Source organism: Panicum virgatum, chromosome 8N (assembly GCF_016808335.1).
Source record: "Panicum virgatum strain AP13 chromosome 8N, P.virgatum_v5, whole genome shotgun sequence".
NCBI classification, from domain to species: domain Eukaryota; kingdom Viridiplantae; phylum Streptophyta; class Magnoliopsida; order Poales; family Poaceae; genus Panicum; species Panicum virgatum.
This window is the reverse complement of record NC_053152.1, coordinates 22,384,234-22,403,997: the sequence shown is the minus strand read 5'-3', so window position 1 is coordinate 22,403,997 and position 19,764 is coordinate 22,384,234. Positions and strand designations below refer to the sequence as shown.

The window sequence follows — 19,764 nt, the reverse complement described above, 5'->3', positions numbered from 1 at the left end:
CGGCCATATGATGCAGGTGGGCACGGAACATTAGCATCTACTATAGAGAGCATCAGCGACAGCATCTCCTCCCGATGCGAATCAATGCGAAGAAATTCGAAGATGGATAGCTGCTTGCTGACTCGATTGGCTCCACGGAATCTGATTCCGGGCTGGGGATGCTCCGCGAAGCTTGCTGACTCGATTGGCTCCACGGAATCTGATTCCGGGCTGGGGATGCTCCGCGGGGCACCATCATCACTAGCACTCAAGCAACTTGATAGTGCCATGAAAGACCATGTTTCTTGCAGATACAGATTGTGTCCCTATGAGAGAGAGAGAGAGAGAGAGAGAGAGAGAGAGAGAGAGAGAGAGAGAGAGAGAGAGAGAGGCTGTGATGGAATCCAAATTGCCAAACAGCAATCGGGTACTGGATCCTCATCAACTTTCCAGTCTAAGATCAAAAACCGTCTGCCCATACGAGGATGATTGTTTACGTGGCCAACCCTTGCGCCATGGGTTACCCTAAGGGCATCAAAGTCAAGGATCAGAAAATACTGGCTTTTAATTTAACGTTTACAGACAATCTATCAACGGCGGCTGTACACGCGAGCTGGACAGGTACCAAACAACAAATCATGTGGCCACCAGTCGAGCGAGACTGCTTATCAGCTGCGGGCCTGCGGCCATGAGCTCCACTTCCTATTCCAGAGCAAGTCAACTCTGCATTCCACTCTGCTTCACCAGTAACGTGTTCATTCCGTGTTCCACCCGTTTCAGTAGCCAGATTCGCAGATCCGGCACCAATCACTCTGATGCAAGTTGCTCAAACGAGCAGCACTATTCATTTAGGATCCAACAAACTCAGGTGCTCGGATAAGCCTCCTTTTCGGAGGGTTTCTTTGAGGTGGTAGTGGTACACATTATCTACTGCTCCTAGTGTGAAGTCCTGCTTTCTTATTTTTAGATTTAATCATTACAGTGGGGTTTACACGATTGCAAAATAATAGTTTTTACATTTTTTAATCTTCGCAACGGTGGTAAAATGTGCGGACTGCTAACCATAGCATCTGTATTTTGTAATCTAACAATGAATCAAATTATTTGTTATTGAGTGAATCGGGCAAAAGAGCTGCAGATTATATTTAAAAAAAGATGAAAACTCAGATTGAGCAATACAACAAAAAGGAAAATGCAACAACCCAACACCAAGCCTCTCAACAAACATATTATCCCATTCAAGCACACCCCAAACATGAAGCTAAAATCCAGACAATGAGCCCCACTTAGTTTCTCGCAAACTCCACAACTCAAACATCATCGTTGGCTGCCGCTTGACTGTTACATCCTTCACCAGATGGAGACTCACCTTGAGTGCATGTACTATCGCATCTTATAGGTCATCGACACCTTCCCCAACCATGCCGATTAGGGCATTGTCCATCGCCTCGACCTCATTATCGTTGAGGTTGAAAATCTAATTCAGAGCATCCACATCGTCTCGACCTCATTATCATTCAGGTTGAAAATCAAATTAAATTTGATTCTTCAAATTATTTGTGACTGAGATATTTCTTTGGATTTGCACACAGCAATGATGTTTTCTTTGCCATTTCCTTTGCTATATCTTTCTTTATACACCAGCAATTTCAAGAGCTTCCCACACATACCATTTCACCGAACTTTGTGTGTTTAATTAGGCTCTAAATAATTCACGAGACTACTTGCTTGTTATGTTCAATCTACCAAAAATTTGTTCACAAATTGAGTGATTAGCAAGGGCCTCAAATTCAGAAAATTCTAAAACACAGCAAAAGAGATATACAAGGACGAGTCACTCCAACAAGGGTGCAGCAAAGCTGCGCCGCCTTTGTTTCTTGTTCATTTAGGAAACCTTTTTCTACCATACAATTAACAGTGTATTGTTGCATTAATAGGGTTCCATGACTAACATCCATAAGTGAAGCATGATCACTACTACAGAGAACCCCCATTACAAACGCCCGGTGATAGACTATGCATGTAAGATAAGGTATCCAAAATTTGTTGTTGGCATAGACCAGTATGGTCCACCCATCCTGCAGATTAAAATAGGTAAACCAATTGACGATACACTACTACAGAAACCGGTTTTAGTCCCGGTCAGGGAAGGACTTTCGTCCCGCATTCCCAACTGGTACTATGTATTCGGGACTAAATGTCCAGAACTTTTAGTCCCGGTTGCACAAACGATTAATGTAACCAGCCGAGACCAAACATAGCCAAAAATTAAATAAAAACACCCTACGCCCCGCTCTCGCCCTGCTTGCGGTGGCCACCGTGCTCACCATCATCCAGGAGCTACACTCCAGCCACCACAGTGGACATGGCTCTCCAAATTCCTCTTCCGCTCATCCTCGCTGCCACCGCCGTAGGCACCACCGACCTAAGCTGCCGCTACTCGCCGCAGTGCCGCGTCTCACGACAAGCCCGAGATGCCGCAGCTCGGCGTTGCTAGCCACAAGCCTGAGCTACCGCATATTGCCGCGGGCACTGCTTGCCACGGGCCAACGGAGCCACCACTACTCGGCACGGCTCACCGTGGGCCCAAGCCACCAATGCTCCGGCTTGGCGCAGCTCCTAGCCGACCACGCTCCTTCCTCTGCGGTTCCGCCTCTCATGTCCTACCACACCCTTCCCTTAGACTCCCCCGCTCTTAGTCAACACCATTCTTGCACCTCATCCCCAAGAGGACGAAATATGAGGGAGAGGGACTGGTAGCGGGAGAGGAGAGGACTAGGAAGATAATAAGGCAAAATGGAAAGTATGGTCTAGGAGAGATCGAGACAAGAGAGAGTTGAGCAGATGGAATCGAGCAGAAAAAATAAACAACACATTCTAATTTTTTGTTCTGATGGTGGGCTCCATCCGGGATTAATGCACCCATTTTAATCCTGGCCGAAACCACCCACCGCAATAGTCCGGGTTGGATCCACCAACCAAAATTAAAGTTCCCATTTAGCGCTAGCTAGTTTGGATTCAGGATTAATGTCCATATTAGTCCCAGGCTCAAAACTAGCCCAGGTAATGGGCTGGACAGATGGCTAGTTTTCCAGTAGTGACAACATGGATATCTAACTAGAGATCAACTCATGTCCCAGCAACCAAAGTAAGTCATTCTGGAGATATCTCCACGCCAATTGCGGGCAAGCTCATTTTTAGGCCCGTGCGACCGCACAGGGCGCCCAAATTTTAGGGGCCCCTAAAATATAATGAGTATACTAGATATAGTTATATAGTAGACTTTATTTTAGTTGTCTTTTGGTCCAATATGAAGTAAATTGTGGCCCAAATATGTCACAGAAGAGGAAACTGTTAGAGAAGATTGATTTTGAGCATATAATTGAAGAATTCATTTCAAAGAACACTCAAAGAATGACGTTCTTAAGTGAAGATCATGCAAAGAAAGTTGAATAATGAATAGGTATGATAATTCTTGAAATATCTTGTTGCATGTACTATGTTATAATATATATGTTATTTTATTGCAGTTATTAATAGACCACTAAGGTCTAGTTCATAGTTTCGCACAAGGTCTCCGAATTTGCTGGTACGCCCCTAATTGGAGGAACCATCACGTGCTCACATGCATGGATATGCTTTCACCTGATCAGATAGTAGGACGCAGTTCTAGCCTTCTAGGTGTCTTGCCGTTTTCTCTAGTGCACATGCTAGTTCTTTAAGTAGCACAAGCAAGATGGTATGGGGCCATGTTACGTGCTTGGACCTGTAGGGCATTAAAAAAGGAAACCCTAGTATGTAGCTAGGTTTTACTTTTTTTTCTGGAGAAAATGAGGCCCGCTAGCTGCAGAGACAAAGGGATGCAAAATAACAAAGTAGCTCTGAAACATACAAATATAGGCAAAAAGGCATTATTGTTGATATAGCTCAAGAAGAGTAAAACTTAATATAAAGGTCTTATGAGACAATTCAAGGCAATCTAAAGCTGGAAATCAGCAAGATTGAACTCACAGAGAGAAATATATAGACTTCCTGCTATTCTGATAAAAATTATATAGAAAGTACAATTCGCTTCTGCACTCGAATTTTAAAATCTCTACCGCACACAGGCCCATCACCGCCTAGTCAAAAACATCATCACCGCCGGTTCCGATCTGGGTAGGCAGTGATGCTCATGTCACAAAACAAAACAAAAATGTGCACCCACCCCCCACGCCACCCCGACCCCGCATGTGCTCATGCTCTATGCCACGCTGCCACAGAGGTACGAGGCAGGGGAGGAGACAACGGCGAGGAGATGAGGGGACAAGGGGAGGAGGAGGAGGCGACGGTGGGGAAGGGGCAGCTGGGAAAAGAGAAGGATGGGAGAGAAGTAGTGAAAAGGAGAGAAAGAGGGAGAGAAGTGCTAAGAGGGTAAAGCATATCTTTGTGGATTCGTAATATGACCCGGCGGCGATACTCCCCATCAATGCCGCTTCCATTTGGAACCGCTGCTTCAGTTCAAACTGGCGGTGATGGGGCATTTGGAATGGGTTATTCTGTAGTAATGAATCTTAGTTTTTTTTTTCTTCAATATGCTGAAGAGCTGCATATTCACTTCTATTTGGTGTTGTTTTTTGGCAAATAGAATCCAAGAGGATGATCACTAAAAGTTAGCAGATTAAAGGGTCGCGTAAGGTAAAGATCTCATTTATGGCTTCAGCCCATACAAATGTTGAATTTGCTCATTATCATATCTTTACTGATATGAAGTGTATTATTGAGTTGTTGCTAGAAGGATATTCGATGCATTGTGCAATAAACTAAACAAAAGTCAAAAGGAAAAAAAGTAACGTCATTGTAATTTTTGTGTATCTCAAGAAGTACATAAATATTCCTTTTCGCTTTTCAATATTTGATTGCTCCACCGTACCATACGTTGACTATATCTCTGCATAAATTTATACATGGATACAATGTCAACTAAAGAGACAACATTCAATTATCTTTATTTCTTCCTAGTGTGCCAAACAAGCTCCATCGTTTAACACAAGTTATAGAAAAATAAAAATTTGTAACAATAACGTGATTAGAAACACATCTGAATTGAATTTCATTTCTGTTTAGCTCGGATAAGGAGCATGTCCTTGTCCAAGACCTCCATGTCAAAAAATATATAGGGTTCCCTTCAATATGATTACAAGATTCAATGGTGGCAATCCAACCAAACTTGATGAAACACAACTACAGAAACGCTGATTTGTTCCGATTGGGGAACCCCTGTTGTCCCGGTTTCCCAACCGGGAATGCCAGGCTGGGACAAAAGAGGGTGTCTGGCAACCGGGACAAAAAGCACCCATTTGTCCTGGTTGGTAACACCAACCGGGACCAAAGGGGCTGCCACAACCGGCTGGCAGCCCATTTTGTCCCGGTTGGTCAAAAGGTCCATTTTTTTCCTGTTTCTCTTTTCTCAATTTTTTTTCTATTTCAATTATACTTTTACATTTCAATTAAACTTATGTATTGGAATTCAGTGTGTAAGATCTCTACTAATATATACATATATATAGTTACTTATATAATATTTGTCCTAGATAGTTTCCATATATAAACATATATATATACACATATATATTATTGGAGGGCTTAAATATATAATACATACATACTCATAAATATAAATATAATACATACACAAACATATATATTTACATAGGTATATTTGTTCTTAATTATATATATACGCGTATATTATCATATTTGCTGCGATTGTCAATGTGAGATTGTCCATCATAGTAGAATTCGCCTTTTGGATCGAGGACTTGCTCAACAATAAATCCGGACAATTGTTCTTGAATCACCATAATCTTTTCCTCCGGTATGAGTTTATCGCGCATCTCCTCGACCTATGGAAAAGAGGGATAATTAATTTCGACTAATTAAAATACGAGTTCAAACATTAACAAGTTTTTTACTTACTTCCTCCTCCCAATCTGCCAAGGCCTTTGGAGGACCTACCAGACCGTAGATGTTCTCGCATACATAGTATGCGCATAAATTAGTGCCTTGTTTCTGCCTCATACACTTTAAGAGAGAAGAAATTATCAGGTATTTATATGAATATATAATAAAACTAATGCAACGTGCAATGAACATCCAAGTGTGTACCGCAAAATCTGTCTTGATCTTCAATTCCTTGTCCAATTTGCCTGAATGATTTTTAGCGACTTGTTTCCAAATCCCGTGCATGATTAGAACAATTATAGTCAAGTAACAAAGTGATTCAAATTATTGGTCATCGACGGAGTAGTGGTAGAATTACTTTTTCATCATGTTAAGACGATCTTCGTATTGTTCTGGATTTCTCCTCAATGAGTCCATAACCACGAGTAGGCTCTTCTCGGGAATTATGACCATTAGGACCCAGTGTTTACTGCAAGATTATACGGAGGCAGTTCTTGGTAGTTAAGGTTTAAACAATTCGATTACAGAATAGAAAGAGTTAGACGGAAGGAATCACTTACACAAAGTTGTAAGGAAATAATATCATTTGCTTGTTTTGATGAGCGCTTATGTACTTGAACAAGTTTTGGAATATCTTATTGGAATTGTCGCGTAGAAGCCTCCAATTACAAGTAATTGGGTCGATGAAGCCGAGGTGAGAGTATCCCTTCCTCCTGCAAGTTTGTATCTCCATTCTACATGATACCGAATAAATCAAGGGATCAGTATATTGAGATCATGCAAAACAATACGTAAGGAGAGTAAAATACTTACAGAACCCACAAGCCGACCATAGAGATGTCGAGGTCCTCCTGATGGAATAGTTGGTAAACTTCTTCCCAGTTTATCCATATAATGGCCTCCCCCCATAAGAAATCGTCATCTTTAATCTTTGCACCCTGCATGAAGATGCAATCGGCTATCGCACGCATGTACTGCTGGTGCAGCTTATACATTTGCATTGGAAGCACGGACACTACTTCGGGGGGTACAAGAGATTTGCCCAGCTCAAACGTCCATTTGATGACCACATCAGCCTTTGGAATATCTTCTCCCCCTACAATCTGAGCCGCCGTCAGGTTTGCTTCTTTCAAAAATGTAACAAAGTCTTATTGTTGCGTCGTCTATCCCACTACGAGAGGCTCTATTGATTGTTTCTTTTGGACTCCGAGTTGTGGAACGTCGGACGACGATGACTTTGATTGTCTCTTCTTTTTCTCAGTAGTTGTGATAATTGTGTGGTCGTAGTCAGAAGGGGGATCTCGCGGAATGAATTTTCTCTTATTTGCTTCGCACATTCCCTTAAAAAATTTCAAATCTCCCGGATTTATCACTTTCTCAGGCTCCGGCTTCGGCTTCGGCTTGAAGTGATCTTTAACTCTTTCTTGAGTTATCCGATCGCATTCTTCAAGGCTCATGTCCCAGGGTTTAATAGGAGCCTCCTTGGTTTTCTTCTTCTTTTTGTTCTTCTTTGGAGGCTCCTTAGCCGGTGCAGCTACCTTCTTTGCCGGCGGCTATTTCTGCTTCTTTGCCGGCGGCGGAGGGGGTGACCATGGAGGCGACGGTGACGCTTGAGTGTTCATCGGCACATGAGATGATGGTGATGGAGAATGTGCCGGTGAACCTTGCCGAGACAGTGCTGCCCTTGGGGAGTTTTGCGGAGATGACGGCCTTGGAGAGGCATGCTGAGATGCCAGTCTTGGTGTTCGATCATCCGACTTTTGGACAATGTAGCGCTTATCCCATAGGATGTAGCCATGAATGGCTTCTGCTAGTGTCCTCTCCCCATCGCCTCCAGGAATATCAAGCTCGAGCGTCTCCCAACTGCGGCCTGGATCCCCATTGGCTCGACGACGATGTCTGTGGAAGCGCAACTGCTTTTCCACTGAGACAGATGATCAGCTGCAACATTAGGCTCTGGAGGCACCGGTTGCGCTTACTGTTGCTGGCTCATTGCTATGGCCACTTGGCGTTGAACCTCTTCCTCCAGTCTTTGATCGTATGACATGAGTCGTTCCACTAGCCTTCGCCATTGCTCCCGCTCATCATTCTTTCTTCTTTGCCGGCTTCTATATAATTCAATGTAATCCCTGAACCCATACTTCCACGGAACCACGCCTTTGCCTCTTGTGCGGCCCGGATGCTTTGGATTCCCAAGGGCATAAGTTAGCTCATCCCTCTCTCTATCCGGCTGGAATGTTCCCTCGGCCGCTGCTTGTATGGCCTCCTGTAGTCTCTGGGCTGCTAGTTGGATGTTTGTCCCATAGATGCAGGCCCTAGTCAATGGGTCCAAGCTTCCCCCGTGACCATAAAACCAGGTTCTTGACCTTTCAGGCCAGTTCATGGTAGCAGGTTGGATGCCTCTGTCAAGCAGATGCTGCTCCATCTTCTCCCATTTGGGTATTGCAAGCTTATAGCCTTCTTGGCCTAGAGTGTGATGGTACACTTTCTTCGAGGCATTGTCTTTGGCCTTCTGCACCTTCTGAAGCCCAAGCTCTGAAGAATTATATTGTACAAATGCATCCCAATAACCCCTGAGCTTTTCGAGCTCGCCGGTAAACACGGGCGTGGTCCCGGTCTTGATATATTTCTTCGTCAAAGTTTTCTTGAATGATTGCAGCTGTTCGGCCATCTTGCTCAGGGTCCAGAACTTGCATATCTCTTCAGATTCAGCTGGAACCGTGAAGTTTTTCTTAACTCCCGCCAGCACCATTCTTTTTCTCTTTTGGGTACCGCATCCCGTTCCTCGCTTGGATTGGAAGCTTTCCATAGCCTGAAGCTGATCAAGACATGGTCCCTGACAATACATCCGGATTGTCTTATGAATTTTTTGGCGGCAGCTTGTGGAGCGATTGGTTCGCCATTTGGACCAACTTCCGTTATAATGAACCGCCCTTCCAGTTTTTTTGTCGGGCCTCGCTTCGTCTTTTTCTGCTACGACGATAATCCAGACGGCTATAAAAAACATTCATAGTATTCATATAGATTCAGATGAAAATATGATTTTCAATACAAGTAAATATAGTTGTGATATGTACATTAGCACTTTGTTCACCAGCAGCGTCATCCTGCAAAGATGGTGCCTCAATTCTATCACCGGACATATTCAAATATATGTCGGTATTGCTGCCATCATCAGCTTGTTCAGGGGCATCTCCTTGACCTTCGGCAATCATATTCAACAGGAACTATTCGTCTTCCGCGTCTGTGTGTCGCGGGTCCATCGTAACTAAAATATGAATACAAATAAAACCCTTAAGAAAATTCTCTAAATAATCCACATATTTAGATCGGAAATGATCGGAAACTATCGGAAACGATCGGAAATGATTTGCTCGGTATCAGTAACGATCGGAAACTATCGAAAACTATCCGGTCGGTATCGGTAACGATCGGAAACTATCGGAAACAATTCGGTCGGGATCGGTAACGATCCGAAACTATCGGAAACATTTGTGTGTTAGCGCGAGTTTGCGAGCTCGAGAAGTAATATAAATGACATAATTAAATAATAAATACATGATACATTAAATAATAAATACATGACATAATTAAATAATAAATTGAATTCTAATAATATATCCAAAATTGGATTCTAATAATATATACAAAATTGAATTCTAATAATATATCCAAAATTGAATTCTAATAATATTTCCATAATTAAATTCTAATAATATATCCAAAATTGAATTCTAATAATATTTCCATAATTGAATTCTACTAATATATCTATAATTGAATTCTAATAATATATCCAAAATTGAATTCTAATAATATTTGCACAAAATTTGCACCTAATTCTAATAATTGAATTCTACTTAATATATAATAAATAAAATTAACATCTAATTCACTAAAATTTGCACAAAATTTAGGGTTTGGGGGTCGGGGCGGCGGCGACCCACGGTCGGTGCCGTTTTCACCTAATGCAGCTCGGGGCGAGGTCAGGACGGCGAGCTCGGGGTGGCGCACAGGCGAGGCGGAGGTCGAGGACGATGACGGCGCAAGCGGCGCGGCGGTGGAAGACGGGCGCGAGCGGGGAGGAGGGACGACGTCGGCTCTCAGGGTGGGGGCTCGGGGCGGCGGAGATCGGGGACGACGGCGCAGTGGGGCGGCGCTCGGGGAAGGCGGAGCTCGGGGCAGCGCTCGGGGATGGCGGAGCTCGGGACTGACAGCGCAGTGGGGCGGCGGAGCTCGGTTGGCGCGTCCTCTGGTGGCGGGGGACGGCGACGCTCCAGGACAACGACGGCGGCGAGCAGGAGGCGGTGGGCGCAGGGGACGGCGGCGGCACGAGCGAGGCGGAGATCAAGAACTGACCAAGTGTTGGAGGAAGGCGGAGGAAAGGGAAATATATAGGGTGGGGGCCTTTTGTCCCGGGTGAAGCCACGACCCGGGACAAAAGGCTTCACCCGGGACAAAAGGGGCTTTTGTCCCGGGTGAAGCCACCACCCAGGACAAAAGGGTCTTTTGTCTCGGGTCGTGGTTTCACCAGGGACAAAAGGTGATTTTGGGCGGGCCGGGAAAATTCCCAGCCCGCGGCCCACCTTTAGTCCCGGGTGGATCTACCATCCCAGACAAAAGGGGCCCGTTTTCCCTCATTCCCGCCAAATCTTATGTTTATTTTTGTTTCTTTTTACTTCTCTTTTAAAATAGACGTTCATTTGTTAATTCAGTTAAAAAATTATGATTCCAAAAATTATGGAACAAAATTTCTTATCTCTATATAAACTTGATACACGCAACAAAAATGATTAATTTTCATTCAAGTGATTGGGTCAACGAAATATCTAACTTTTTTGAAATCATATTTGTTATTTTGACCATGCAAAAATATATTAAGTGAACAAATTTTTTCAAACGGTTGCTTTTCGACAGAAAGTGGATTCTATTACGATATTAACATTTAAAAAGTGAATTTTACATAAAATTGAGCAATTCCATGATATTAATGAGTATTGTGTGAGTTTGTGAGATAGTGTGTGTTAGTGAGATTGTGTGTGTTAGTGAGAGAGTATAGTGTGTTAATGTGAATGTAATTTCATGAAATAAATAAAATTAGTTGAGTAATCCATATTATTGTATGAAAATTATACTTGAGTCTGATAATTAAGTGAAAATTATAAAAAATAATATATATATATAACACATAAAGGATAATGGTACAGTACATATATAATAAAAGTATTCGAATTGTCATTACTTTTGTATATAATAATAGAAACTGATTCAAGTACATGAAAGATTAACGGTAACAGATTTTCTCTTGACAAATGTCCCTTGATTATGATCACGGCGCAAGTATGGAGCATCATCATTGGCTAGCAGGATGCATGGATCAGCATTTACTTCGAAATGTGGAATGACAACAAAGTTATTTTATTCTTCTGACAAGTCTGTCTTGTCCTCCACTCCAACGATGTTCTCTTCCCTGATAAAACTATGTATCACTTAGGCTCATGATCCTTTTGCTTGTTTATTCCCTTCTTTGGCTTGCTAGACATGTCTTTAATGTAGAAAACCTGAGCGACATCCTGAGCTAGGACAAACGGCTCGTCTCTATACCCAAGATTGTTGAGATCAACTATTGTCATTCCATACTCATCTTTTGTTACCCCTCCTCCAGATAGCTTAACCCATTGGCAATGAAATAGAGGCACCTTGAAATTGAGACCGTAATTCAGCTCCCATATCTCTTCAATGTAGCCGTAATATGTGTCCTTTTTTCCATTATTGTCCGTGGCATCCATACGAACACCGCTATTTTGGTTGGTACTCTTTTTATCTTGGGCTATCGTATAAAATATGTTTCCATTTATCTCATACCCTTGGTATGTTAAGATATTCTAAAATGGTCCCCTAGCCAATAAGAACAGTTATTCACTTATATCCATGTTATGCATTAGATGCTTACGCAACCAGCTGCCGAAAGTGTTCATGTGCTCACGTGTAATCCATGCCTCAGACTTTTTCGGGAATTCGGAGAACAGAATTTTCTTGTGTTCCTTGATATACGGGTCAACCAAGGATGATTGTTGAAGAACCGCATAATGCACTTTCTTGAATGAGAAATCATCTGTGCAGATATAAGACTTCTTTCCTAAAGTACCCTTTCCAGTTAGTCTTCCCTCATATCGCGATTCAGGGACCCCAATCGATTTAAGGTCATCAATAAAGTCAACACAAAAGTCAATGACCTCCTTAGTTCCGTAGGCACTGGCGATGCTTCCTTCTGGACGAGCTTGATTACGAACACATTTCTTGAGTACCCCCATGAACCTTTCGAATGGGAACATGTTGTGTAGAAATACTGATCTGAGGATATCAATCTCTTTCACAAGGTGCACAAGAAGATGTGTCATGATGTTTAAGAAAGATGGTGGAAATATCAGCTCAAAGCCAACAAGGTATTGCACCACATCGTTTTGCAGCTTTATCAAATTGTCCGGATCAATTACCTTCTGAGAAACTGCGTTGAGGAAGGCACATAGCTTGACGATGATTAACCGGACGTTATCAGGTAGAATCCCCTGCAGCACAACCAGAAGAAGTTCGGTCATAAGCACGTGGCAGTCATGGGACTTGAGATTTGTAAATTTCTTCTCTGCCAAATTTAAGATTCCTTTTATATTAGATGAGTATCTAGATGGAACCTTTATACTGCTCAAGCAGTCAAACATGGTTTCCTTCTCTTCCTTGCTAAGAGTATAGCTGGCTGGACTTAAGTATTCTCGTCCATTATCTCGCTGTTGTGGATGTAAGGCATCTCATTCTTCCATACATTGCAATTCTTGACGTGCTTCTACTGTATCTTTTGTCTTTCCATAAACTCCCAAGAATGCTATTAGGTTGACAGCAAAGATTCTTCGTGAGGTGCATCACATCAATTGCATGACGAACATCTAAGACTTCCCAATACGGTAGCTCGCAAAATATAGATTTCTTCTTCCACATGGGCGCCATTCCATTTTCGTTCGGAATAGGTTGGCTACCAGATCCCTTTCCAAAAATAACTTCTAGATCTTTTACCATGTTGAAGACGTCTTTACCACTACGGTGCATCAGTTTTGTTCGGTGGTCTGCTTGGCCTTTGAAATGCTTGCCCTTCTTTCGTACTGCATGCCTGATGGGAAGAAACCGACGATGACCCATGTATACAACCTTCTTATAGTGAGTCAACCATATATTATCGGTATCATCTAAATAGTGTGTGCATGCTTTATATCCCTTATTCGAATGTCCTGACAAGTTACTAAGAGCAGGCCAGTCATTTATTGTTACGAACAGCAATGCTCGTAGGTTGAAGTTTTCCTGTTTATATTCATCCCACATCCGTACACCTTCATCGCCCCAGAGCAATAAGAGTTCTTCGACCAATGGTCTTAGGTACACATCAATGTCATTTCCGGGCTGCTTTGGGCCCGGGATAAGCACTGGCATCACGATGAACTTCCGTTTCGTGCAGAGCCATGGTGGAAGATTGTAGATACAAAGAGTCACAGACCAAGTGCTATGACCACTACTCATCTCACCAAAAGAATTCATGCCATCCGTACTCAAACCGAACCTTATGTTTCTCGCATCCAAATCAAATTCAGGGTACGTTCTATCTATTTTTCTCCACTGCGACCCATCAGCGAGGTGTCTCAACGTCGAGTCTTGCTTGCGTTCCTCTTTGTGCCATCGCATCAACTTAGCATTATGTTTATTTCTAAACAGACGCTTCAAACGTGGTATTATATGCGAATACCACATGACCTTCGCAGGAACTCTCTTTCGGGGAGGCTCCCCCTCGATATCGCCAGGATCATCTTTTTAATCTTGTAACGCAATGCACTGCATATGGGACATGCATCCAAATTCTCGTACTCACCTCGGTAGAGGATGTAGTCGTTGGGGCATGCATGTATCTTTTGCACTTCCAATCCTAGAGGGCAAACAAGTTGTTTGGCTTCATACGTTGTGGTAGGCAATTCATTGTCCTTAGGAAGTATATTTTAACAAGTTTGAGTAATTCACCAAATCCCTTGTCGGATACACCATTTGTCGCCTTCCATTGCAGCAACTCCAAGGTGGTGCCAAGTTTCTTCAATCCATTTTTACAATCTGGGTACAACAAATTACGGTGGTCCTCTAACATCTTCTGGAACTTCAACATCTCTGTTTCACTCTCACAGTTTGCCTGCACATTGTGCAATGCCTGCCCCAGATCGTCGCTGGGATCATTTTCTGTTACATCTACTTCGGGCTCTTCCATGAGAATATCGTCATCGAATGCACCAAATCCAGCATTCCCGGAAAAGTGGTCGTCAAAATCTTCTTCTTCATTGTCTTCCAAGGTAACCCCCTGTTCTCCGTGCTTCGTCCAACAAACATACTTCTCCATGAAACCATTTGCGAAAATGTGGCTGTGTAGAATTTTTGAAGATGAGTAATCCTTGTTATTGTTGCAATAAACACACGGGCAGCACATAAAACCATTCTGCTTGTTTACCTCAGCCACAGACAAAAAATAATGCAGGCTTTCAATGAATTCGTTCGAACGTCGGTCAGCATTGTACATCAATTGCCGGTTCATCTGCATTTTAAAGAAATCGATTTGAATTCTTTACATGTATCGAATAAATAAAATATATCAAACCTAAATTAAACTAAATGTAACATAACATGAATAATTAAAAGATCTGCAATATCCATCATACTTCTTGATTAATTAAAAGGAGTACTTAATCCATTACAGAATTTAATAAAGGAGTACTCAATATGAAACTTAAAAATTCGGACAACAACACATAGGTTTTCAAACGTCCTTGCGTGGGAACGCAGAATGCTCTAACGGATTTCTTGCTGGCGCAGAAGAAGATGGCGGAGCTGAAACCTCCGAGTTTGGTGGTGACGAACCGTAACGCCGCAATAAATCCTCGAGATCAAACGGAGGTTCCTCGCCCCTTGCCACGCATTCTCTATATTCTTTTTCCAAATAACGGAGCGCTGCCCTATGAAAAGCACTAGGTTTCTTGGACCGATGACCTACTCAAGTTGTGCCCTTCTCTTCAGAAGGACAACGATCACCCCCACCGGCGCCACTCCCTCTAGCTGCTGAAGCCATATTTTACTGGAAAATACCTTTATTTTTCACAAAATTATAAATTCTTACTATTATAATGCAAATATTATTTACTATTACAATTACAATGATCAGATTAATAAATCTTGCATCGTGTATCCCCGAAATGTAGTACCACCATCGTTGAATGGAGATTAACGACGTATACTTATTTCGAAATAAATTTTTTAAGCTTCTAGATAGTTTCAGTGTGTGCATGAATGAATACATCACTAGAGTGTCAAAATAATCCATTCATAATACAAAAAATTCTAATATATTCATTTCATTAATTCATTCAAGAATACAAAAATCAACTATCCACAATATGGTCATATATACAAGTACATCACATGAAGTGTCTACACTCATTCTAAAAATTTCTACTATCCACATACTCATCTAAATCTAAAAAAAATCACACCTACATATGCAATCTAAATATCCAAGAAATGAGCTAGCTACACATTTTCTCTATTTCTAAAGCATGAAATGAGCTATACAAGCCAAGGAAGAAGGGAAAAACAAGCCCAAAACCTTTAGCGCCGATGGATGAACGGGGGAATCAAAGATCTTCACAAATGTGGTGAAGAAATGAGCAAGAACTCTCCTCTCCCGAGCCAAAAACAGCAAGAACAAGTGAGCTGAATGGCTCGGGCGGGGGAAGAGGGAAGGGGACAAGGGAGCCAAGAAGTTTTGTCCCGGTTGGAGACACCAACCGGGACAAAAGGCCCATGTCCCCCCCCCCTCCCGCTGGCCCGGCTAACCGTTGGACCCGGGACAAAAGCCACCTATTGTCCCGGGCCCAATGGCAGCCGGGACAAATGGCTTGGAACAAAGGCTTGTTCTGTAGTAGTGAAAGTAACAAATGGAAATATCAAGGAAACTACTCTAAACATGCTTCCATTCGTAGTACATAATGAGAGATGGTAAGTATGTGGCAATACTATATTTTGGTTCTTAGCTGATGGGTTATGCATGTCTTGACCAGAGGAAAAATGACTATATATAACTGCAAATTTGCTTAGGGGTGGAAGAAAATGACCAGTTGCAGATGTGGATCAGAATAGCAGATGTAACCATGCGTATGTACTGTTCAACAAAAGAAACCATGCATACGAAAGAGACGTTTGTGTTTCCGTATCGTGTTGCATGCATATTGCTATTAAATTGGCACCTGATAGGAAGGCGTGGTGTTAGACACTACTTATAAGATATTTCATCATATAGTGAAAAGGAATCTTCATCTTACAAATAACTATGTTACCTTGATTGGAAATTAATACCATGACATGTAGTATTAATAGTTGAAATGACATGATAAGCTCCCATCTCCAACAACGAATTATGCATACCAATTTTCGTGAAGAAAATAATGATATGAAGTTTCCAAAGGTTTCAAAAAAAGAACCATTAATTAATCATGTAATATACTCAGTTCCAACAAAAAATACAATTCTAGGTATGCACCTAGACATCACATACGTCCATGCATACTCAGAACTCACAATTCAATTCTTTGTTGGAACGGAGCTAGTACTCAACACCCCCCCCCCCCCCCCCAAAAAAAATACTTTGTTTTGCGTACCTATGTCAGAATAAAAGATGTAACCTTATGTTTGTTCAACAAAAGAAATATGAAAGAGACGTTTGTGTTTCCGTATCGCAGTATTGTATATTGCTACAGTGACACTGATAGGAAAGCATGGTGTGTTAGACGCGACGTCGAGAAGATATTTCATTATACTGTGAAAAGGAATATCTATTTTAGCATCTAATGATGTTGCAGTAACAAGAAAATATCTGACGTTAAATTAATACCATGACATGTAGGATTGATAGTTGAAATGACATAATATATAAGCTCGTATGTCCAACTCGGAATTACGTATACGAATTTTCGCGAAGCAAATATTGGTATGACCTTTTCAAAGGTTTCAAAAAAAATCAGTCTTTTACTCATTTTCTTCCCCCACATATATTTTTTTTTGTTACCCTTATTTGAATTTGCTGTTTATAAATAACCCTCCCCCCACCCCCCCAGTAGGCCTGCAAATGGGGCTCACTGGTCTCACTGGTGGCTCTTCTAGATATGCATCAAGTTCTGATTTTTCAATCCTAGTCCCTCTCCTCCGATTCCTATATTCAGCAAATTCTTGTTCCAGTCTTCTTTTTCCAAGCACTAGCACTGGAGAACGGTTCACCATGCTTGTGGACTGTGCAGTTTGTGACACCACATTTATTTCATTTCTTCTTATAACCTCTTCATACTTCCTAAAATACTTGTGAAGCCACTCTTTAACCATATTTGTGCTAATTTCAATGTCAATAAAGTTGCTGCACACCTTCTCATAGAAGAAGTCAAGGAGGTCAAGTTTCTTTCTTGGATCAAGTATGCTGCAAATAGGAAGGAGCATATTGTAATTTCCATTCCAATACTTATCAAATTTCTTATCCATTGCATTTGCCAAGTCAGTGATAAACTGATCCTTGTGCCATTCTGGACTTCTCAGAGTTTGATGGATGCAAAGCACATTATCCAGGAACATGTGGGATGTTGGATATCTATCAGCGGAGAACGCCCTGGTAGTTTCTTCATAAACTCCAAGGAATTCACCAATGGACTCAACTTTACTAAACTCAGATTTGGTTGGAAATGGTTGTTGGTTTGCTGTGGCATATCGCTTCAAGACAGTCTTGTACTTTGCTGCCTCCATAATCATGGCATATGTTGAGTTCCAACGATTTGGAACATCAAGGACTAAACCAGCCTTTGCATCAAGACCTTCTCTTTGAGCTATCTCATTGAAATTCTGGATACGCGCCGGTGATGAGTTAATGTTCCTAATCAGGTCTCTTATCAATTCTATCACAGCACTAGCAACATTCATACCGTCTTGCACAAGAATGTTGAGTATATGAGCACAACATCTAACAAGAAGATGCTCACCACCAAATAACATGTCTTGCTTTCCGCTTTCTTGCAGAAGATCGCAAGCTGTCTTGTTGTTTGCTGCATTGTCCGGTGTTATTGTGAACATCTTCTCTTTGATTCCATAGTCTGTCAGAACAGTTGTAATGGCTTCCTCAATAGCAACACCTGTATGTGGATACTTCACATCCTTAAATGCAATTATCTTTTTCTTCAAAACAAAATCAGGGCCAATATAGTGGGCTGTAACACAAAGATATCCCAACTTTTGGTTTGATGTCCAAAGATCCGAAGTGAAGCATATGCAAGAGCTAAGACTCTGAAGTTCACTTCGTAATTCTATCTTTGCTCTCTCAAACTTAGCAACACAATCATTACGAATCGTTTGTCTCCCTATGCCGCTAAAAGTGGGTTGCAGTGACTCCATCCAAGGCTCAAAACCTTCATCATCAAACTTGTTGAATGCTACATCAGCTCTAACAATCCATGCAATCATCAGGTCGCGACTTCTCTGCTTATTAAAGGTAAATGGACCATCTGGCTTTTTCTTCATTGTAGCGACAAATCTGTTCCTATCATCACTAGGGACTTTGGGGCAGTACTCTGCAATGTGAGTTCTAAGGCTGTTTGTACCTGATTTCCTGTTTGCAATCAACTTTGTTCCACAGTACTTGCAAATTGCTTTTAGTGCACCATCTATCCTGACCAATTCCGGCTCATAACACTCCCAGATTGGTGCCTTTCTATTTGGTGTTTGTGACGAACTATTATCAGTGCTCTCACTTGTACCAGAGGCCTCTAACTGAAGAGAAGACATCTGTTTTGAAAAGGCATAAACTATACTTACCATGTGGTTATAAAAACAGAGAGCTGCTCTTGCTACCATCTAGACAACATCTTGTGCAAAGGGACAGTCAGCTCCCCTGATCTACTAGGAATAGCAAACTAATTCATGATTTTTAGCTGCCTGGTTAATTAAGTCCAATCTATGATACAGGAACACCAGTTAAATAGGTCTAATTGCTGTCCCTAGTCAACAGTATAATCACTAACAAGTTGATACAGGAACACCAGTTAAATATGTCTAATTGCTGTCCCTAGTCAACAGTATAATCACTAACAAGTTGATACAGGAATACCAGTTAAATAGGTCTAATTGTTGTCCCTAGTCAGCAGTATTAACAGTAAAAGCCAAGAATGGGGAAAAACCTGTGATCCCAACCGGCGGTTGCAGCAATCTTGTTGTCTGGCCGAATCGTTGTGCCAGCTATACCCGGTCGCTCAAGTTCTATCTCTTTCCTAAGAGTAAATGCACCCTATAATTGGAAGGGAAAAAAACCATGTCAACGTAGTGAGGCAACAAGACCTGAATTCAAAAGTTGTGGTTCACTGTGCAAATGCATGCACACAGATTTTCTTCAAATAAACACTACATTTCGAAGTCAATATGACATTTATATTTTATAACAGAAGTGAGAAGCAGATTAAATGCAGTTGCTGCAGGCATGCCGAATGCGAGGCAGGACTCAGAAGCATGGCCTGCCCGGGATCTGGCTGGCCTGTGGTCAATAAGGCCAAGCCTTAGTGGCTTAGTCAAGACTGCAGATGGTCCAACCTGTCCCTGTCAGCTAATGGCAAACCGTCCATTATACATCCATCCCTCCCTCAATTCTTCCCTCTCCTGGGATCACTAGATGCTAAGTCATTAACGCCAAAAGCGAGCAGGCAAGAGCAGCTCATTTTGCAGATAGGATCTCACCAAAAA

The 19,764-nt window shown here is 42.0% G+C and overlaps 1 protein-coding gene across 1 annotated transcript; it reads right to left on the bottom strand.

Moving 5' to 3' along the window:
- Positions 1–17,064: 17,064 nt before the first annotated feature.
- LOC120684895 (zinc finger BED domain-containing protein RICESLEEPER 2-like) lies at positions 17,065–18,816 on the bottom strand. The gene has a single exon (XM_039966760.1). The coding sequence runs from the start codon at positions 18,814–18,816 to the stop codon at positions 17,065–17,067; it is 1,752 nt and encodes a 583-aa protein (XP_039822694.1).
- Positions 18,817–19,764: the final 948 nt, after the last annotated feature.